Source organism: Tupaia chinensis, unplaced genomic scaffold (assembly GCF_000334495.1).
Source record: "Tupaia chinensis unplaced genomic scaffold, TupChi_1.0 Scaffold000355_1, whole genome shotgun sequence".
In the NCBI taxonomy this organism is placed as follows: domain Eukaryota; kingdom Metazoa; phylum Chordata; class Mammalia; order Scandentia; family Tupaiidae; genus Tupaia; species Tupaia belangeri.
Window position 1 is genome coordinate 13,140,319 of NW_006159850.1, and position 15,939 is coordinate 13,156,257.

The 15,939-nt window shown below is 46.0% G+C and overlaps 1 protein-coding gene across 1 annotated transcript in view; it reads right to left on the reverse strand.

Moving 5' to 3' along the window:
* The window catches only part of ZNRF1 (zinc and ring finger 1), a 139,017-nt gene extending 123,088 nt beyond the window's left edge, over nucleotides 1–15,929 (reverse strand). The window contains 2 exon segments of the mRNA XM_014589401.2: nucleotides 15,202–15,466; nucleotides 15,469–15,929. Coding sequence (XP_014444887.1) covers nucleotides 15,202–15,466; nucleotides 15,469–15,627 — 424 coding nt within the window. The 5' untranslated portion in view covers nucleotides 15,628–15,929.
* Nucleotides 15,930–15,939: the final 10 nt, after the last annotated feature.

Sequence of the window (15,939 nt, forward strand, 5' to 3'; positions counted from 1 at the left end):
AAATACATAAAAAATGGGGGCAAAATGACCACACCGGGTGGGCCTGGGTCCCTAGTACTCCTCCTACCCCGTTCCAGGTTTAAGTTCCTCCCACATGCTAACGAGTCAACTTTGACCTTATAGGATTCCAGACAATACAGAGCACAGTAGAACAATGACTAATTTCAGAACAACTCTCTGCGAAGCATGGCTTAAACTTTTGAGAGGGCTCAGGGAACTACCAACAAGGAAGTTAAGCCACACTCTGACAAATCTAATTCACCAAGACCGAGATGATCTATGCCTAATCATGAGGTGAGGATTCTCCAAAAATGATCCTTCAGAACGTAAGGTACCCCCGTCTAGCCAAAGTCCTCATTAAGTCTCTCAGCACCAAACAGTCTTTTAAATTCTTTCTTCTGAGCAAAGAGTACTCAAATATAACACAGATTTACTAATTATTCTTGGGACAATAACACAGTCATCAGAGTTAACTATCAGCAACAAGGCTTTAAAAAATTACTTAAGGGGCCAGCAGCAGCTTGAAAATCACACCATGCACATGTGCGTGCACACGCCCAAAATCCCAGGAGGAGAAGAGAGAACAGACTGCGGCATGACCATCTCCCTTAGGGGGGAAGGTGATTTCTCACTTTCCCTCTCACTATCTCTCTTTGTCTCTCTCTGGTAAGTTTGTACCCCCTATGGCCAAAAAAAAAAAACAACTTTAAAAAATTTACTTAAAGAGGGCCAGCAAATGGCATGATGGTTAAGGCACTGGATTCTCACATGGCTGGCCACAGTTGGAGTCCCAGACCTAGTGGCTTGACAATCGCACTGGGTATGTGTGCACGTGTGCCTAAAATCCCAAGAGGAGAACTGAGGAGAAGGGATTATGGCATGGTCACCCCACCAGGGAAGTGACTTCTCACTTTTCCTCTCTCTGTCTCTTCCATGAGTACACATGCCTTATGACAAAAATGTAAAACAAAACAAAACAAACTTGCTTTGAATAGCACTAAAAACAATAACAGGGCCAGCAGGTAGCACAGAGGTTAAGGCAGCTAGATCCCATGGATTTCACATACACAACATCACAGTTTGAGTCCCAGATTTGTTGGCTTGAAAATCTACTGGGCAAGTGTGCATATATGCCCCAAATCCTGAGAGAATGGAGGAAAAAGGATGATGGCATGGCCGTTCAGCAAGGGGCTGATCTCTCACTTTCCCTTTCTCACTCTCTCTCTCTGGCAGACACACATGCCCAATAGCAAAAAAAAAAAAAAAAAAAAACTTCAATCAAAACTAGAAACAAATGGAAAAAAGGGTGGGAGGGGAAGAGTGTAGGAAAGGAAATTTAAAGAGTGTGGGAGGGGAAGAGTGTAGGAAAGGAAATTTGGGGGGAAATGGAGAGGTAAGACACTTGTGGGACAAAGATTTATTATCTGTTGACGAAGATGTGTATAATAGTCTCAACTGGGCTGGACTGAGGTGTAAATCATGCTGGGTAACGTCTCTTCACAGTCTAAATGATGTGTAGCAATTTTATGTACAAATAATAATAATAAAGGGAAAAAATGGGCATAGGACATGAATAGATATTTCTCCAAAGAAGAAATACAAGTGGCTATTAAGCACATAAAATGCTTAACATCAAAAATCATTTAGGAAATGGAAATCAAAACTACAAGATACTACTTCATACTCATTAGGATGGCTACTATTAAAACTCACACACACACACACATAAAATAATAAATGCTGACAAGAATATGAGAAACTGGAAAGTTGTACACCGTGTTGGTAGGAATGTAAAATGGTGCAGCTGCTGTGGAAAGCAGTATGGTGATTCCTCAAAAAATTAAAAATAGAATTACCATATGATCCAACGCTCCAGCAATTCCACTCCTGGTCGTATACGTACTCAAAGGAATTGAAATCAGGGTCTCAAACAGATCATCGTACAATCGCGTTCATAAGCAGAATTACAACAGCTACAACATGGGAGCAACCCAAGAGCTCAGCCACAGATGAATGGGCAAGCAGAAAATAAGGCAGACAGATACCCCACTCAATCTTAAAAAGGAGCGACGGTCCAGCCTGTTGTGCAATTACAATCAAATTGAACTGCAGTGTTGGAAGTCACACAGTTGATCATGGATTCAGATCCCCTGAAAATACTCTGGCATGCACGACTGGTGCACTGGTGTACATGGCATGTGTGCACATCCGTGCATGCAGGACTCTGGCTTGGGTGTATGCACATGCTAGCACAAATAAAATAAATGTTTAAAAGGAAGAGAATTCAGACATAGGCTACATGGGTGAACTTTGAAGACATTATGCTAAGTGAAATAAGACAGTCACAACAAGACAAATACTGTATGATCCCACTTACATGCAGCATTTAAAGTACAGCTGAACTGTATGTACAAAGATAGTTAAGACAGGGGGAACAGCAGTTGATGTAATGGCTATGCTGTTGGACTCCCATGTAGCCGACTGCGGGTCAAATCCCAGACCCGGTGCCTTAAACTCACACTGGGTGCGTGTGTGTGCGTGCCCAAGATCCCGAGAGGAGAATGGAGGAGAAGGGATTGCGGTGTGGCCATCTGCCCTGGGGGGGGTAGGTGATTTCTCACTTCCTGTCTCTTTTTCTGGCGAGTGCTCGCGCTCTATAGCAAAAACAAAACCTTCCAAAAAAAAAAAAAAAAAAAAAAAAAAAAAAAGATAGTTAAGACAGTAAAATTTGAGCTACGATGTGGCAGCAGTAGGTAGCACTCTACTCCACTATGCTAGAACCACACAGAAAAATGGTGTTTGGTTCCTGGGTCAACCTGTCCATACCAGGTACATGTAAACGTGCTCATTTCAGCTAGTTAAGAAGGCTAGGGAGAATTGGGGCACGAGACCCTGTTGAGCGTGGCTGTCTCTCTCTCATTCTCTGTGTTTTCCTCTTACAAAATATTTTTTGGAGAGAGATTTTATCTGTAGGGCGCGTGTGCTCACTGGAGACACAGAGAGAAAAACAGAGAGAGAAAGTGAGAAATCACCCCCATGGGGGATGGCCACGCCATAATCCCCTCTCTTCCATTCTCCTCTCAGGATTTTGGGCACACACACACACATGTGCCCAGCAGGAGTTTCAAGCTACAGGGTCCAGAACTTAACTGTAGTCCGCTGTACTAGAGTCCAGCGCCTTAACCACTATGCCACCTCCTGGCCCCAAAATAAACGAACTTTTTAAAAAGAATAGGAAATTTTGTTTTATGTGTTCTACCATAATAAAAAAAGTTGGGGAGGAGGGCTGACTGAAGTGTTAATATTGTAGAGTTCAGAGACATACACTTCTAAGACCAAGGAGGAAATTTCCTATGGGTATTTGTGTCTTGAGATACATTTTACCGAGACATTTAAAAAGTGGTGAATCATGGTTCTAGCAAACAGTGTTCAATGACCAGAAAGAAAAGTGGCTCTAGGGATGACAAAGATACTTTTTGAAGCCAAAGATACACATGAAGAGTTTGAAAAACAAGTTTTTCTTTTGATATTCTCATTGAGAGGATAGAGCACCCCTAACAGTGAGATACAGGAGGAATTTCTTAGTTAGCACTTGACGAGAGCCACCAGGAAGATCACTTGCCTCATCCCAGAAAGAAGATTTAGGGAAAAAATGGAAAAGTGTAGCTGAAGAGCAGAGAAGAAATATATTCTTACAGCAGCCTCACAGTTAAATACCTGAATTAGTTTATTCAATAAGGAACAGACAAATTAGGTAAAATCAGGTGTCCTATAGCACAGTGTTTAAGTACTAAGTACAGGAAACCAGATCCCATATGGCTATGCCCAAAGTCTTGATGGGATGAAGAACTGGAGGGAAAGGACTGCACTGGGACCAGGTACGTCTCTCCCCCCACCTTGTACGCAAGTGTCCTCTGACATTAAAAATAAAAAGGGGGGGTCGGGGCAGCAGATAGTGTAGTGGTTAAGGCTCTGGACTCCTACATGGCCGACTGAGGTTCAAGTCACAGACCTGGTGGCTTGCTTTCTCACTTTCCCTCTTTCCCAACCCCCTCTTCCTATCCGGTGAGCACACATGCCCTACAGCACATCAAAATAATAATAATAATAATCAAATAAATATTTTTTAAGGTGGGTAAAATCTTCTACAAGCTGCAATACTCAGACTCAAGGAATGAGGAAGCTATAAAGCATAAAGTAATGCTTGTCACCTTTGTAGTAAATACACATTCACAGCATCTGCCATATGTCCAGGTTCCCTGAAGGTACTCAATAATATCAGCTGAATAAATGAATGTCTTAGTAGCAGATCTCCACCTAGACAGAAAAAAAGTCTCATACTTTTGGGTTGGTCACAGAAAAGAAAAAATGGGTATTCTGTCCACTTGAAAGTCTGAATTCATCCTAAGATCTCAACTTGTCTTGCTGCCTGACTGGGGATGTATGAAAGAGGACATAACTCAGTAAGTCCTTTGTAGCACCAGCAGGCAGAGGCAACTATGACTTAGAAGAAAAATCAGGGGGAAGACGAGCACAGAAGGAAAGAGGACACTGCCACAATTACCTTCTGTTCGAGGCAACTTCAATTCTCAGGACCAAAGCAGACTGGCTTAGGCCCACATGTAAGAGATGAATGCTTAGCTCTATGTAAAAGAAAGCCATCAAACAACAAACGATGCTCTTGCTGGCTGCACCTACCCTCTGGAGCTTAGCAAAGACTTGCATGCATCTTGCTTAGGAAATATCTGACTAGTTTAGTAATTCTTAAAATAATGCTAATGAATACACCAACAAAAGCATTCAGGTCTTTCTCTGTTTCAGCAAAGAAAAACTAAACCCATGGTAGAGGTGAGTTTCAGATTTAGACAGTCTTCTGATTACACTTCTGGAATCATTTGTTTTCAGTTCAGATCTCTTGGGTCTCTCCTCAGCTCTACCCAATTCTGGGAGTGGGGTCCAGTTATTGTCATTGTTAACAAGGTCTTTAGGGAATACTGGGCACCTGCCGAGTTTAAGAACCCCTTTGAACCACTCACAGAATCAGGAAAGCTCTTTTGCACATCCTTCCTGTTACAGATCTAAGAGTGTACTTACATTCTCCGCATGCCTCCCCTAACTTGGAGTTGAGAGCAATCCAGCAAGTTCTTCCCTTCTCTTTTCTCCCACTGGATGAAGGCTGTATCCTCAAGATTAACAACTCCAGTGAGATATTAAGATAAATAGTCTCACTAGTTCAGAAACTATCCCAGCTACTGCTTTAAGATTAAACTTGGTTCTTCATTTCCTTTACACTTAAGGGATGGTCTTCAGGTAATTCATTTATATCCACAACTCACCCCTCATCCTCACAGCACGTCAAAGACAAGAGCCCAACTGTTGGATCCAAGCATAAATCTGTGTCTTTATGAGAAAATAAGATTCAGAAGTGGAAACTTCTGGGTCTCTAAAAAGCCCCTTTCTCACTCAAGTCTATATCCACAGTAATCATGATGATTCAGACTAGGTCATGGCAAAGCTTGGAAAAGAAACAGACTGAAATTTATACTCATCCATCATTCAAAAGATTAGGGTTGGGATTTGTTTTAGACTAACTTTAAGATTCAAGTAGCGTAACCCTGAAGATCTACTGTCATTAATAACAGCCCTACTTGGGGACCAGCAGTTAGCGTAATGGCTATGTCGCTGGACTCCCACGTAGTCGACCGCGGTTCGCGTCCCGGACCCGGTGGCTTAAAACTCACGCCGGGTGCGTGTGCGTGCGTGCCCAAGGTCCTGAGAGGAGAATGGAGGAGAAGGGATTGCGGCGTGACCATCCCCCCCGGGGGGTGATTTCTCGCTTTCTGTCTCTATGTCTCTCTGTCTGTCTGGCGAGCGCACACACCCTATAACAAAAAACCTCTCCCAAAAAAATCAGAACAAAACAGAAACAGCCTTACTTAAGGGTTAGTGGGAGTGGGACCAATAGCCACTTAAGCTATTACCACTTCTCTCTGAGGTTTTCTCCAAGTTTGAAATTGTTGAAATTGAAGTTTACTTTTATAATTGGGCATACTACAATTTCAGTGATATGAATAAACTTAGGTTGAATATTATATGTATAAAATACAAAGCATGTTCCTGTTCTCAAAAGAAACCAGAGCGGGAACCAGCAGTTAGCGTAATGGCTATGTCGCTGGACTCCCACGTAGTCGACCGTGGTTCACATCCCAGACCCGGTGGCTTAGAACTCACGCCAGGCACGTGTGCGTGCATGCCCAAGATCCCGAGAGGAGAATGGAGGAGAAGGGATTGCGGTGTGCCCATCGCCCCAGGGGGTGATTTCTCGCTTTCTGTCTCTGTGTCTCTCTCTGTCTGCCTGGCGAGCGCACGCGCCCTATAGCGAAAACCTCTCCAAAAAAAGAAAAAGAAACCAGAGCTACATTTCTTTGGTTAAGAATAGCATTGTGAAATATTTGGGGTGAGTCTTAATCAAAATGTATACATCCCATAAAGCAACCACTTTAAGAGCTAAACCACTGTAGTTTGCAACACTTTTCAAATCCCACTGAGGGAAGAAATAATTATGACCTTTAAGAAATTATCTTTGCAAAAAAAAAAAAGGTATTTTTGCAGGACCGGCAGGAGGAGTAGTGGTTAAGGCACTGGACATCCACATGTCTGACTGCGGTTCTAGCCCTGGACTTGGTGGCTTGCTTTCTCACTTCTTCTCTCTCTGTCTCTCTCTGGTCAAATTAAAAAATAATACTAACTTGGGACCAGCAATTAGCATAATGGCTATGCCGCTGGACTCCCATGTAGTTGACTGTGGTTCGAGCCCCAGACCTGGTGGCTTAAACTCACACCAGGCACATGCGCGTGCATGCCCAAGATCCCGAGAGAAGAATGGAGGAGAAAGGATTGTGGCGTGGCCATCCCCCGGGGGGTGATTTCTCGCTTTCTGCCTCTCTTGCTTTCTGTCTCTCTCTGTCTTTCTGGTGAGTGCACACGCCGTATAACAAAAACCTCTCCAAAATAATAATAATAATACTAACTTAAATTTTAAAATTCTTAAAAAATTATCTTAGTCTTAAGGTAACCTTTTAAAATGTTATAGAAAATAATTTCTTACAGTAATAGAAAACTAAAAATCATTTTTTAAAAATAAAGCCCTAGGAGTCAGCAGATAGCATGGTGAGTAAGGTGTTGGTCTCCCACATGGTCAACTATGGTTCGAGTCCCAGACCCCACAGGTTGAAAATCATGCTGGGTTTGTGTGCATGCCTGCCCCAAATCCCAAGACAAGAATGAAGGAGAAGGGATTGCAGCATGGCTATCCTTCCAAGGGGGATGATTTCTCATTTTCTCTCTCTCTCTCTCTTTCTTTCTCTCTCTCTCTCTCTCTCTCTCAGCTTGGCAAGCACACACACCTTATAGCAAGCAAACAAAAACAAATAGTCTTGGAGACTGGATGGTGGACCAACAGTAAAATGCAATGCTCTCCATGTGGGAAAGTTCCTGGTTTAAGTCTGGAGACTTCTCTTGAGTACACTGGCAGGGAGTACACGTGCCCATGATCTGGAGGTGGCTGAAGCTGGGGGTAGATCAAGGAACTGAGACCCTGTAGGAGTGCTGTTTCTTCCCCTAGCCCCCCTGGATCGCCTACTCATGGAATAAATAAACTTTAAGAAAATAAAAAAAGAAAATAGAACTTTTGCAGGGCAGAGACCCACCATGCTCTCTGAAGACCACATAATGCTTTTCCTTCTCCAGAAATCACATAAAGGCCATTACCTCTAAATACCTGTGGTGAGGCACAAAGAGGCTTTCTGATACACTCCCAAGAGCTGGTGATTCTCCTCCATCACTTAAGAGTGGGAAAAATTAAATTATTTGAGAACCCTACAGTGGTGGCAAAACGGAACCCAGGAGATACCCTGCCAGCATGTTCAAAGACTTATCAATAGTTGGGACCAGCAGTTGGCGCATGTGTCGCTGGACTCCCACGTAGTAGACCGCGGTTCGCGTCCCGGACCCGGTGGCTTAAAACTCATGCCGGGCGCGTGTGCGTGCGTGCCCAAGATCCCGAGAGGAGAACGGAGGAGAAGGGATCGGGGCCCGGGGCGTGGCCCTCTCCCCTGGGAGGTGATTTCTCACTTTCTGTCTCTCTGTCTCTGTCTGTTTGGTGAGTGCACGTGCCCTGTAGCAAAGACCTCTCCCAAAAAAAAGACTTATCAATAGTCACCTAATCTCCACCCCAGTTGATGGTTTGGTGACAACAGCAAACAGTTTAGGTTTTTTTGAGGGTGCACATATATACACTTACACGACTAAGAAACCCTCAATGGCCAGCCATTTTACAGTAGGACCCAGAAATAGCAACCTCTTCCACCTTCCCTACCTCTGGAAATCCACATTCCCTATGAACAGGATTGCTACCAAGGAATGGCCAGGTCTCTAGAACAGTACCCAGACTACCATGTGAACACCATCATGTTATACCAAAACTTACACTTAACTGTGGAGAGGAAGGAACTCGAAAGCCATGGTTCTAAAGCAGAGCTCCTGATGGCACTGTTATTATGAGTGGCCCATCAATGTAGGTCACATTTCGGAGATGGCATGAGCTTCCATTTGAGGGCTTCAGGTCACACAGCCTAAACCTTTCTACCCACTGAATTTTAAGGAAATTAACAGCAGCAGAGAGCTACAGGACTACAGTGGCCCCAAAGGAACACCCCTGCTTTCCACTTCTATGTCCTTGGGCTTTTGTGAACACCATCTCATGAGACCCTCACCATGACGACTTTGCAAGGGGAGCCAGACAGGGACCATCTCCCCCTTGCAAAGAAGAAACGGTAGCTCCCAGACTCAGGGACTTCCCCAGTCACAGGTCAGACACTTAGTTAATGAGCAGCCCAAGCATGAGAGGAGCCAAGCCCTCTGATTCATAGCTGGTGTTATTCCCACAGCTCTCCCCCACTTCCTTCCGGATGGGAACGGGAGAGCACGATGTCCAGGGCCCGCATTCTCGCACAGGCAGACCTACGTTCCTAACCCAGCTCACCTCTACTCTGACCTTGTGCAGCTTCCTCATTCTCCCCCAAAACCTGTTTCCTACCTGTAAAATGGACGAAAACTAGTCTCACCTCCAAGACGATGGTCATAGAGCACTCAAATTCATTCACTCCACAAATCTTTGTGCCAGGCACATTGTGAGTAACCATGGTGCTCAAGAGACGTAGTCTGGGACCCGCAGGTGGTGTGGTGGTTAAAGCGCTGGACTCCCACATGGCTGACCATTTTTCCAGTCCTGGACCTGGGGAATGGAACCCTCTCTCTCACTCCCCCCATCTCTCCCTGGTCAAATTAAAACATAATAATAATAATAATAAAGAAAATTAAAAATTTCCCTATTAAAAAAAGAGAGAGACATATAGCCTGGCCCTCAAGGAGCTTAGAACTTAATCACACTGTAAAGGGAAGAAAGTAAAATACTTATGAAGTGTGTTAAGAACCATTAAGGTAACAGGAGAGTGACTAGAGAAAGCAGGAGAGCCAATCTTTTAATTTAATTTAATTTTATTTTATTCATTCATTTATTTTCATTTGACCAGAGAAAGACAAACACACAGAAAGAAGGAAAGTGAGAAAGCAAGTCACCAGGTCCGGGACTTGAACCACGGTCGGCCATGTGGGAGTGTCCAGTGCCTTAACCACCACGCCACCTGCTGGCCCAAGAGTCAATATTTAAAAGTGGACTCAGGAGAAATTTCAGTTGAGGCCTAAGGGATGAGAAAAAGGCATTCATATGAAGAATGGCAGGAAAAGCATTCCAAGCAGAGGGAACAGGATGTGCCAGGCATGTGCAGGAACCGAAAGAAGAGAAATGTGACAGCGGTATTTGCTCTCATGAGACTTGGGGAACAACGTTTTTAGGCTGCCGCTGCTGAGGATTACCACATCCATTTTAAAAATAACAAAGATGAGGCTCAAGAGAGCTGACGTGTCTAGCCCAAGATCACAGCTACTTAGAGGAACTGGATTGGGACCCCCAGCATTCTGCCTTCAGATACGGCTCACATAAGGCTTCTTTCTGAGGCCTCCTGTACACTGCACTCACTCATGTCCCTGACAACTGTTCTCTGTGCCCAAGAGTTCCACGAGCACCTCGGAAACATAAGCAGCAGCATCACCTCAACTTCCAGGCGCCTAGGCAGCTGTACATTGAAATCCTTACTCTTCTAAACTAACAACACAAGAGCAAACGCTGCCCAGACCTTATTCAAAGGCTCCAAAAGTGAAATGAGTTTCTCTTGTAGCAATGAACAAGCGAAGAAAGAGATGTCCCAGAAGATCCTGTGGCCTGTTTCAGGGGTTAAAGTGGAACTACTACTGCACATAAAGGTTCATCTCCAATGAACTGCACAGAAAAAAAAAAATCGCTTTATATGAATTAAAAAAAAAACAGATCCCATGGCCAGCAGGTGGCAGGGTGGTTAGGGCATTGGGCTCCCACAGGGCTGATCATGGTTCGAGTCTCAGACCTGATGGCGTGCTTTTTCACTTTCCCCCTCTCTGTCTCTCTCTGATGTCTATAGGAAGGTAAAAGAAATAATAATAAGTAAAATAAAATAATTAAAGGAAAAAACCAGATCCTTGGAGCCAGCAGGTGGCATGGTGGTTAAGGTGCTGGACTCTCACAATGGTCGATCATGGTCCGAGTGGTTTGTGTCCTAGACCTGGCCGCTTACTTTCTCATTTTCTCTCTCTCTCTGGGAGGGTGGGGGGGTAGCGGGACAGGGTGGTCACATTTCGGAGATGGCATGAGCTTCCATTTGAGGGCTTCAGGTCACACAGCCTAAACCTTTCTACCCACTGAATTTTAAGGAAATTAACAGCAGCAGAGAGCTACAGGACTACAGTGGCCCCAAAGGAACACCCCTGCTTTCCACTTCTATGTCCTTGGGCTTTTGTGAACACCATCTCATGAGACCCTCACCATGACGACTTTGCAAGGGGAGCCAGACAGGGACCATCTCCCCCTTGCAAAGAAGAAACGGTAGCTCCCAGACTCAGGGACTTCCCCAGTCACAGGTCAGACACTTAGTTAATGAGCAGCCCAAGCATGAGAGGAGCCAAGCCCTCTGATTCATAGCTGGTGTTATTCCCACAGCTCTCCCCCACTTCCTTCCGGATGGGAACGGGAGAGCACGATGTCCAGGGCCCGCATTCTCGCACAGGCAGACCTACGTTCCTAACCCAGCTCACCTCTACTCTGACCTTGTGCAGCTTCCTCATTCTCCCCCAAAACCTGTTTCCTACCTGTAAAATGGACGAAAACTAGTCTCACCTCCAAGACGATGGTCATAGAGCACTCAAATTCATTCACTCCACAAATCTTTGTGCCAGGCACATTGTGAGTAACCATGGTGCTCAAGAGACGTAGTCTGGGACCCGCAGGTGGTGTGGTGGTTAAAGCGCTGGACTCCCACATGGCTGACCATTTTTCCAGTCCTGGACCTGGGGAATGGAACCCTCTCTCTCACTCCCCCCATCTCTCCCTGGTCAAATTAAAACATAATAATAATAATAATAATAAAGAAAATTAAAAATTTCCCTATTAAAAAAAGAGAGAGACATATAGCCTGGCCCTCAAGGAGCTTAGAACTTAATCACACTGTAAAGGGAAGAAAGTAAAATACTTATGAAGTGTGTTAAGAACCATTAAGGTAACAGGAGAGTGACTAGAGAAAGCAGGAGAGCCAATCTTTTAATTTAATTTAATTTTATTTTATTCATTCATTTATTTTCATTTGACCAGAGAAAGACAAACACACAGAAAGAAGGAAAGTGAGAAAGCAAGTCACCAGGTCCGGGACTCGAACCACGGTCGGCCATGTGGGAGTGTCCAGTGCCTTAACCACCATGCCACCTGCTGGCCCAAGACTCAGGAGAAATTTCAGTTGAGGCCTAAGGGATGAGAAAAAGGCATTCATATGAAGAATGGCAGGAAAAGCATTCCAAGCAGAGGGAACAGGATGTGCCAGGCATGTGCAGGAACCGAAAGAAGAGAAATGTGACAGCGGTATTTGCTCTCATGAGACTTGGGGAACAACGTTTTTAGGCTGCCGCTGCTGAGGATTACCACATCCATTTTAAAAATAACAAAGATGAGGCTCAAGAGAGCTGACGTGTCTAGCCCAAGATCACAGCTACTTAGAGGAACTGGATTGGGACCCCCAGCATTCTGCCTTCAGATACGGCTCACATAAGGCTTCTTTCTGAGGCCTCCTGTACACTGCACTCACTCATGTCCCTGACAACTGTTCTCTGTGCCCAAGAGTTCCACGAGCACCTCGGAAACATAAGCAGCAGCATCACCTCAACTTCCAGGCGCCTAGGCAGCTGTACATTGAAATCCTTACTCTTCTAAACTAACAACACAAGAGCAAACGCTGCCCAGACCTTATTCAAAGGCTCCAAAAGTGAAATGAGTTTCTCTTGTAGCAATGAACAAGCGAAGAAAGAGATGTCCCAGAAGATCCTGTGGCCTGTTTCAGGGGTTAAAGTGGAACTACTACTGCACATAAAGGTTCATCTCCAATGAACTGCACAGAAAAAAAAAAATCGCTTTATATGAATTAAAAAAAAAACAGATCCCATGGCCAGCAGGTGGCAGGGTGGTTAGGGCATTGGGCTCCCACAGGGCTGATCATGGTTCGAGTCTCAGACCTGATGGCGTGCTTTTTCACTTTCCCCCTCTCTGTCTCTCTCTGATGTCTATAGGAAGGTAAAAGAAATAATAATAAGTAAAATAAAATAATTAAAGGAAAAAACCAGATCCTTGGAGCCAGCAGGTGGCATGGTGGTTAAGGTGCTGGACTCTCACAATGGTCGATCATGGTCCGAGTGGTTTGTGTCCTAGACCTGGCCGCTTACTTTCTCATTTTCTCTCTCTCTCTGGGAGGGTGGGGGGGTAGGGGGCACGTGTGCCCTATAGCAAGTTGTAAAATAATAATCATAATAAATTTTTAAAAAAGAACAGATCCTTAAAGCAGTGGTTCTCAATCAGGGTGATACCACCCCCAAACTCCACCACCAAACAGCATTTAGGAATTCATGGGGGCATTTGGGGGTGACACACTGAACTGCAGAATCCTAGCATTTACTAGGTGGGACCAGGTATGCCCAATATCTTGCAAAAGGACAAGGTCCTACACAGTAAAGAACGTACTACCCAAAAATATTAATAGCAGCCTCCCACATACACTTCAGACACTTTTTCCTAACAGATTAATATGCTTCTACTCTCCCTGTATCCCCACGGTTCCATGCTTCTCTGTTCCTTCACTACAACTTAATGAAAAATAGTAATAATAATAATAACAGTAATGGCTTCATAGCCAAGCAGTGAAATTTTGGAACAGTAAATTCTTAACTCTAGTATGGAACCTGGTAGTAGGAGAAGGATAAAGAATTTTCTAGTATGAGACACACTTAAAAAAATTTAGCAAAGAGAGAATTCCCTTTTTCTCTTCCCACTGATGCCCTTATGTGATAACATTATTTTTCAACACACAAAATTCTGTGATTTTAGAAACTTCTTACTCCATGCTTCTCAGTTTAAAACCAGATACTAATTACAGTTCTTTTAAAAAAAAACTTAACCACAATCATCTCACGAAATATGGCTGACTGTGACTACATTTCTTAAGAAAGATGATTAATTTCAAGATGTCTAATGCTGATTAAAATGCCCGTGAGTGCCAAAAGCAGTCATACCTTGCACCTCTTTCAGGGCTGAGTGTTTGGTGCAGGTCAGAGACGCTCCAATGATAGCCAGAGATCTGTTCAGGGATTAAAATACCACCCTAGCAATTCAAAAGCCACCTCCAAGTGTTACCCTAAATTAGTCACTACTTTCCTCAAAAAAAAATATTTTACAAGTTAAAGTTTATAAAGTTGCCAAAAATAAACATAACCCAAAACAAAGAAAATCCAAAACTATTTGCAGAAGAAAAACAGAACAAAACTGAGAGATCCAAAAGCCTACCCTATTTCACAGTAGCTAAAACAAGGATCCCAATAGAGATTCCCCACAAGTCCTTAAGGACAGGAGCAATCTCTCTCCTACACAGTATCTAAATTTTCCCAACTCACCCAAAGCAGTCTATGTAACTTCTTCAAAACTCAACTTGCCAATTAACAAACGGCGATCCTACACCCTTCTGACCAACGTTCTAGAAGCCTGACCTGGCTTCTCAGGAGAGCCAAGCAGACAGACCTGTTTTCCTCCAGAAGCACCCGCCAGGCCTTTAGTGCCCTGCCCAGCAGAGCCTGGCAAACCCTCCTCCAACCGCTGGCCCAGCACCCTAAATTGCCAAAATGAATTCACCCAGATTATCTGACCCCTCCTCTCCTCCTGTCATGTGCAAATAGCCAGGCCATAAAATCCCACCTTGCCAGGCTCTGTTACAAAAAGATGCAGATTCACAGGAAGGACAGGCACCTAACATGAAGCAGAAGAAAAAAAAATGGAGGGCTGTGAGTGGCTGAGCCCAGCCCACTGCAGGCAGCACGGGTGACCAGAGCCCTGGTCCTCAAAGCCCGGAGGGAGGCTCCCTGGCTGGGCCCTCATACAGCAGGCCACACCTGTCTGTGCCAGGCTGCTCCATTTTCAACAACTCACATAGATCTCCAATCTGGTGGCAAAACTGGGCAGCCCCCTTCTCCCAGCCCGGGTCAGAGCCCTCACCTAAGCAGCACTTGCCCCAATTTTCTTTCTTTTCACACTCTTTGTTTAGGAGACACCACCGAATCCACAAATTGGCTCCATCTCTGTGAACCGTGAGGTAGGCAAAACGCTGCAGAGAAGGGAAGCCCCAGGCTGACTTGCTGTAAGCCAGACGAGACCTCTTCCCTCCGATGCTGAGGTCAAGACTGGGACTTCGGCAGGAAGGGCTCACGGTGTCCATCCACAAGTGCACACACCCCTGGAGCACTATCACGCCCGGCCCCGCAGCCTCACTGACAGCCTCTCCTCTACAGAGTAGGTACCCAGTCATCCCTCGGCATGGGGGAGCAAAGGGGAGGCAGACGGACGCGGGTCGTGCACTCTATAACCACTCTATAACCCAAACCTCGGCTCGCGAGCGACGGTTCGGGCCCCCGGCGCGCCCTCCCCTGCTCTCCGCCCTCCGAGGCCTCCGGCCGTGGACTCACCACTGTGCGAGCTGAACCACCTGGGTGCGATGTGCAGAGGTAGAGCATCCGCCAGCGAGGCTCGGGAGCCCAGGTACAGCATCCCGTCTCTATGGTGACCGCCGCCCGTCTCTTGGTAACCATTGCCATGGGCAAAGGTGGAGTCCGACGCGGACCCTCCGCCGCCGGGCGCCCTCTCGGAGTCGCCGGTGCCCCGGGAGGCGGGGGTGTAGAGGCCAAAGGACACCCCCCCGGCCGGGCTGGGGTCCATGCCCATGCCCGAAAAAAGGAGTGGCCGGAGCGGCTGCGCAGCCCCATGGCCCCGCCGCCCGTCCGGTAGTGCCCGAAGTGGGGCGCCCCTCCCGGCGGGGGCACGGCGCTGTCGTCGGTGGAGACCCCTGGGAAGGGGCCCCGGGAGCGGCCCGCCGTGCTCTGCTTGCCCCCCATGCTCGCCCGGGCCCCGGTGGGGCGGGAACCTGGAGGCCAAGACCCTCCCCCACTTCTCAGCAGCTGGGGGAGGGCTGGGCGAGCATAAAGAGGGAGGGAGTCAAAAAGGAGACCCGGAGAGAGAAAGGCAAACAAAAAAAAGGGAAAAAGAAAAGAAAGCCCGCGAGGCGGAAGAGGCAGGCGGGCGGGGATCCCAAACTAAGAATTTCAAGCGATCCAAGCCAAACGCATGTTTCCCCTCAAGGTCCAAAGAGGCGCAGTCCGGCGCGGGCTCCGCGCGCCACAGGCCGGCCCCCGGCTTCGGCCGGCCGG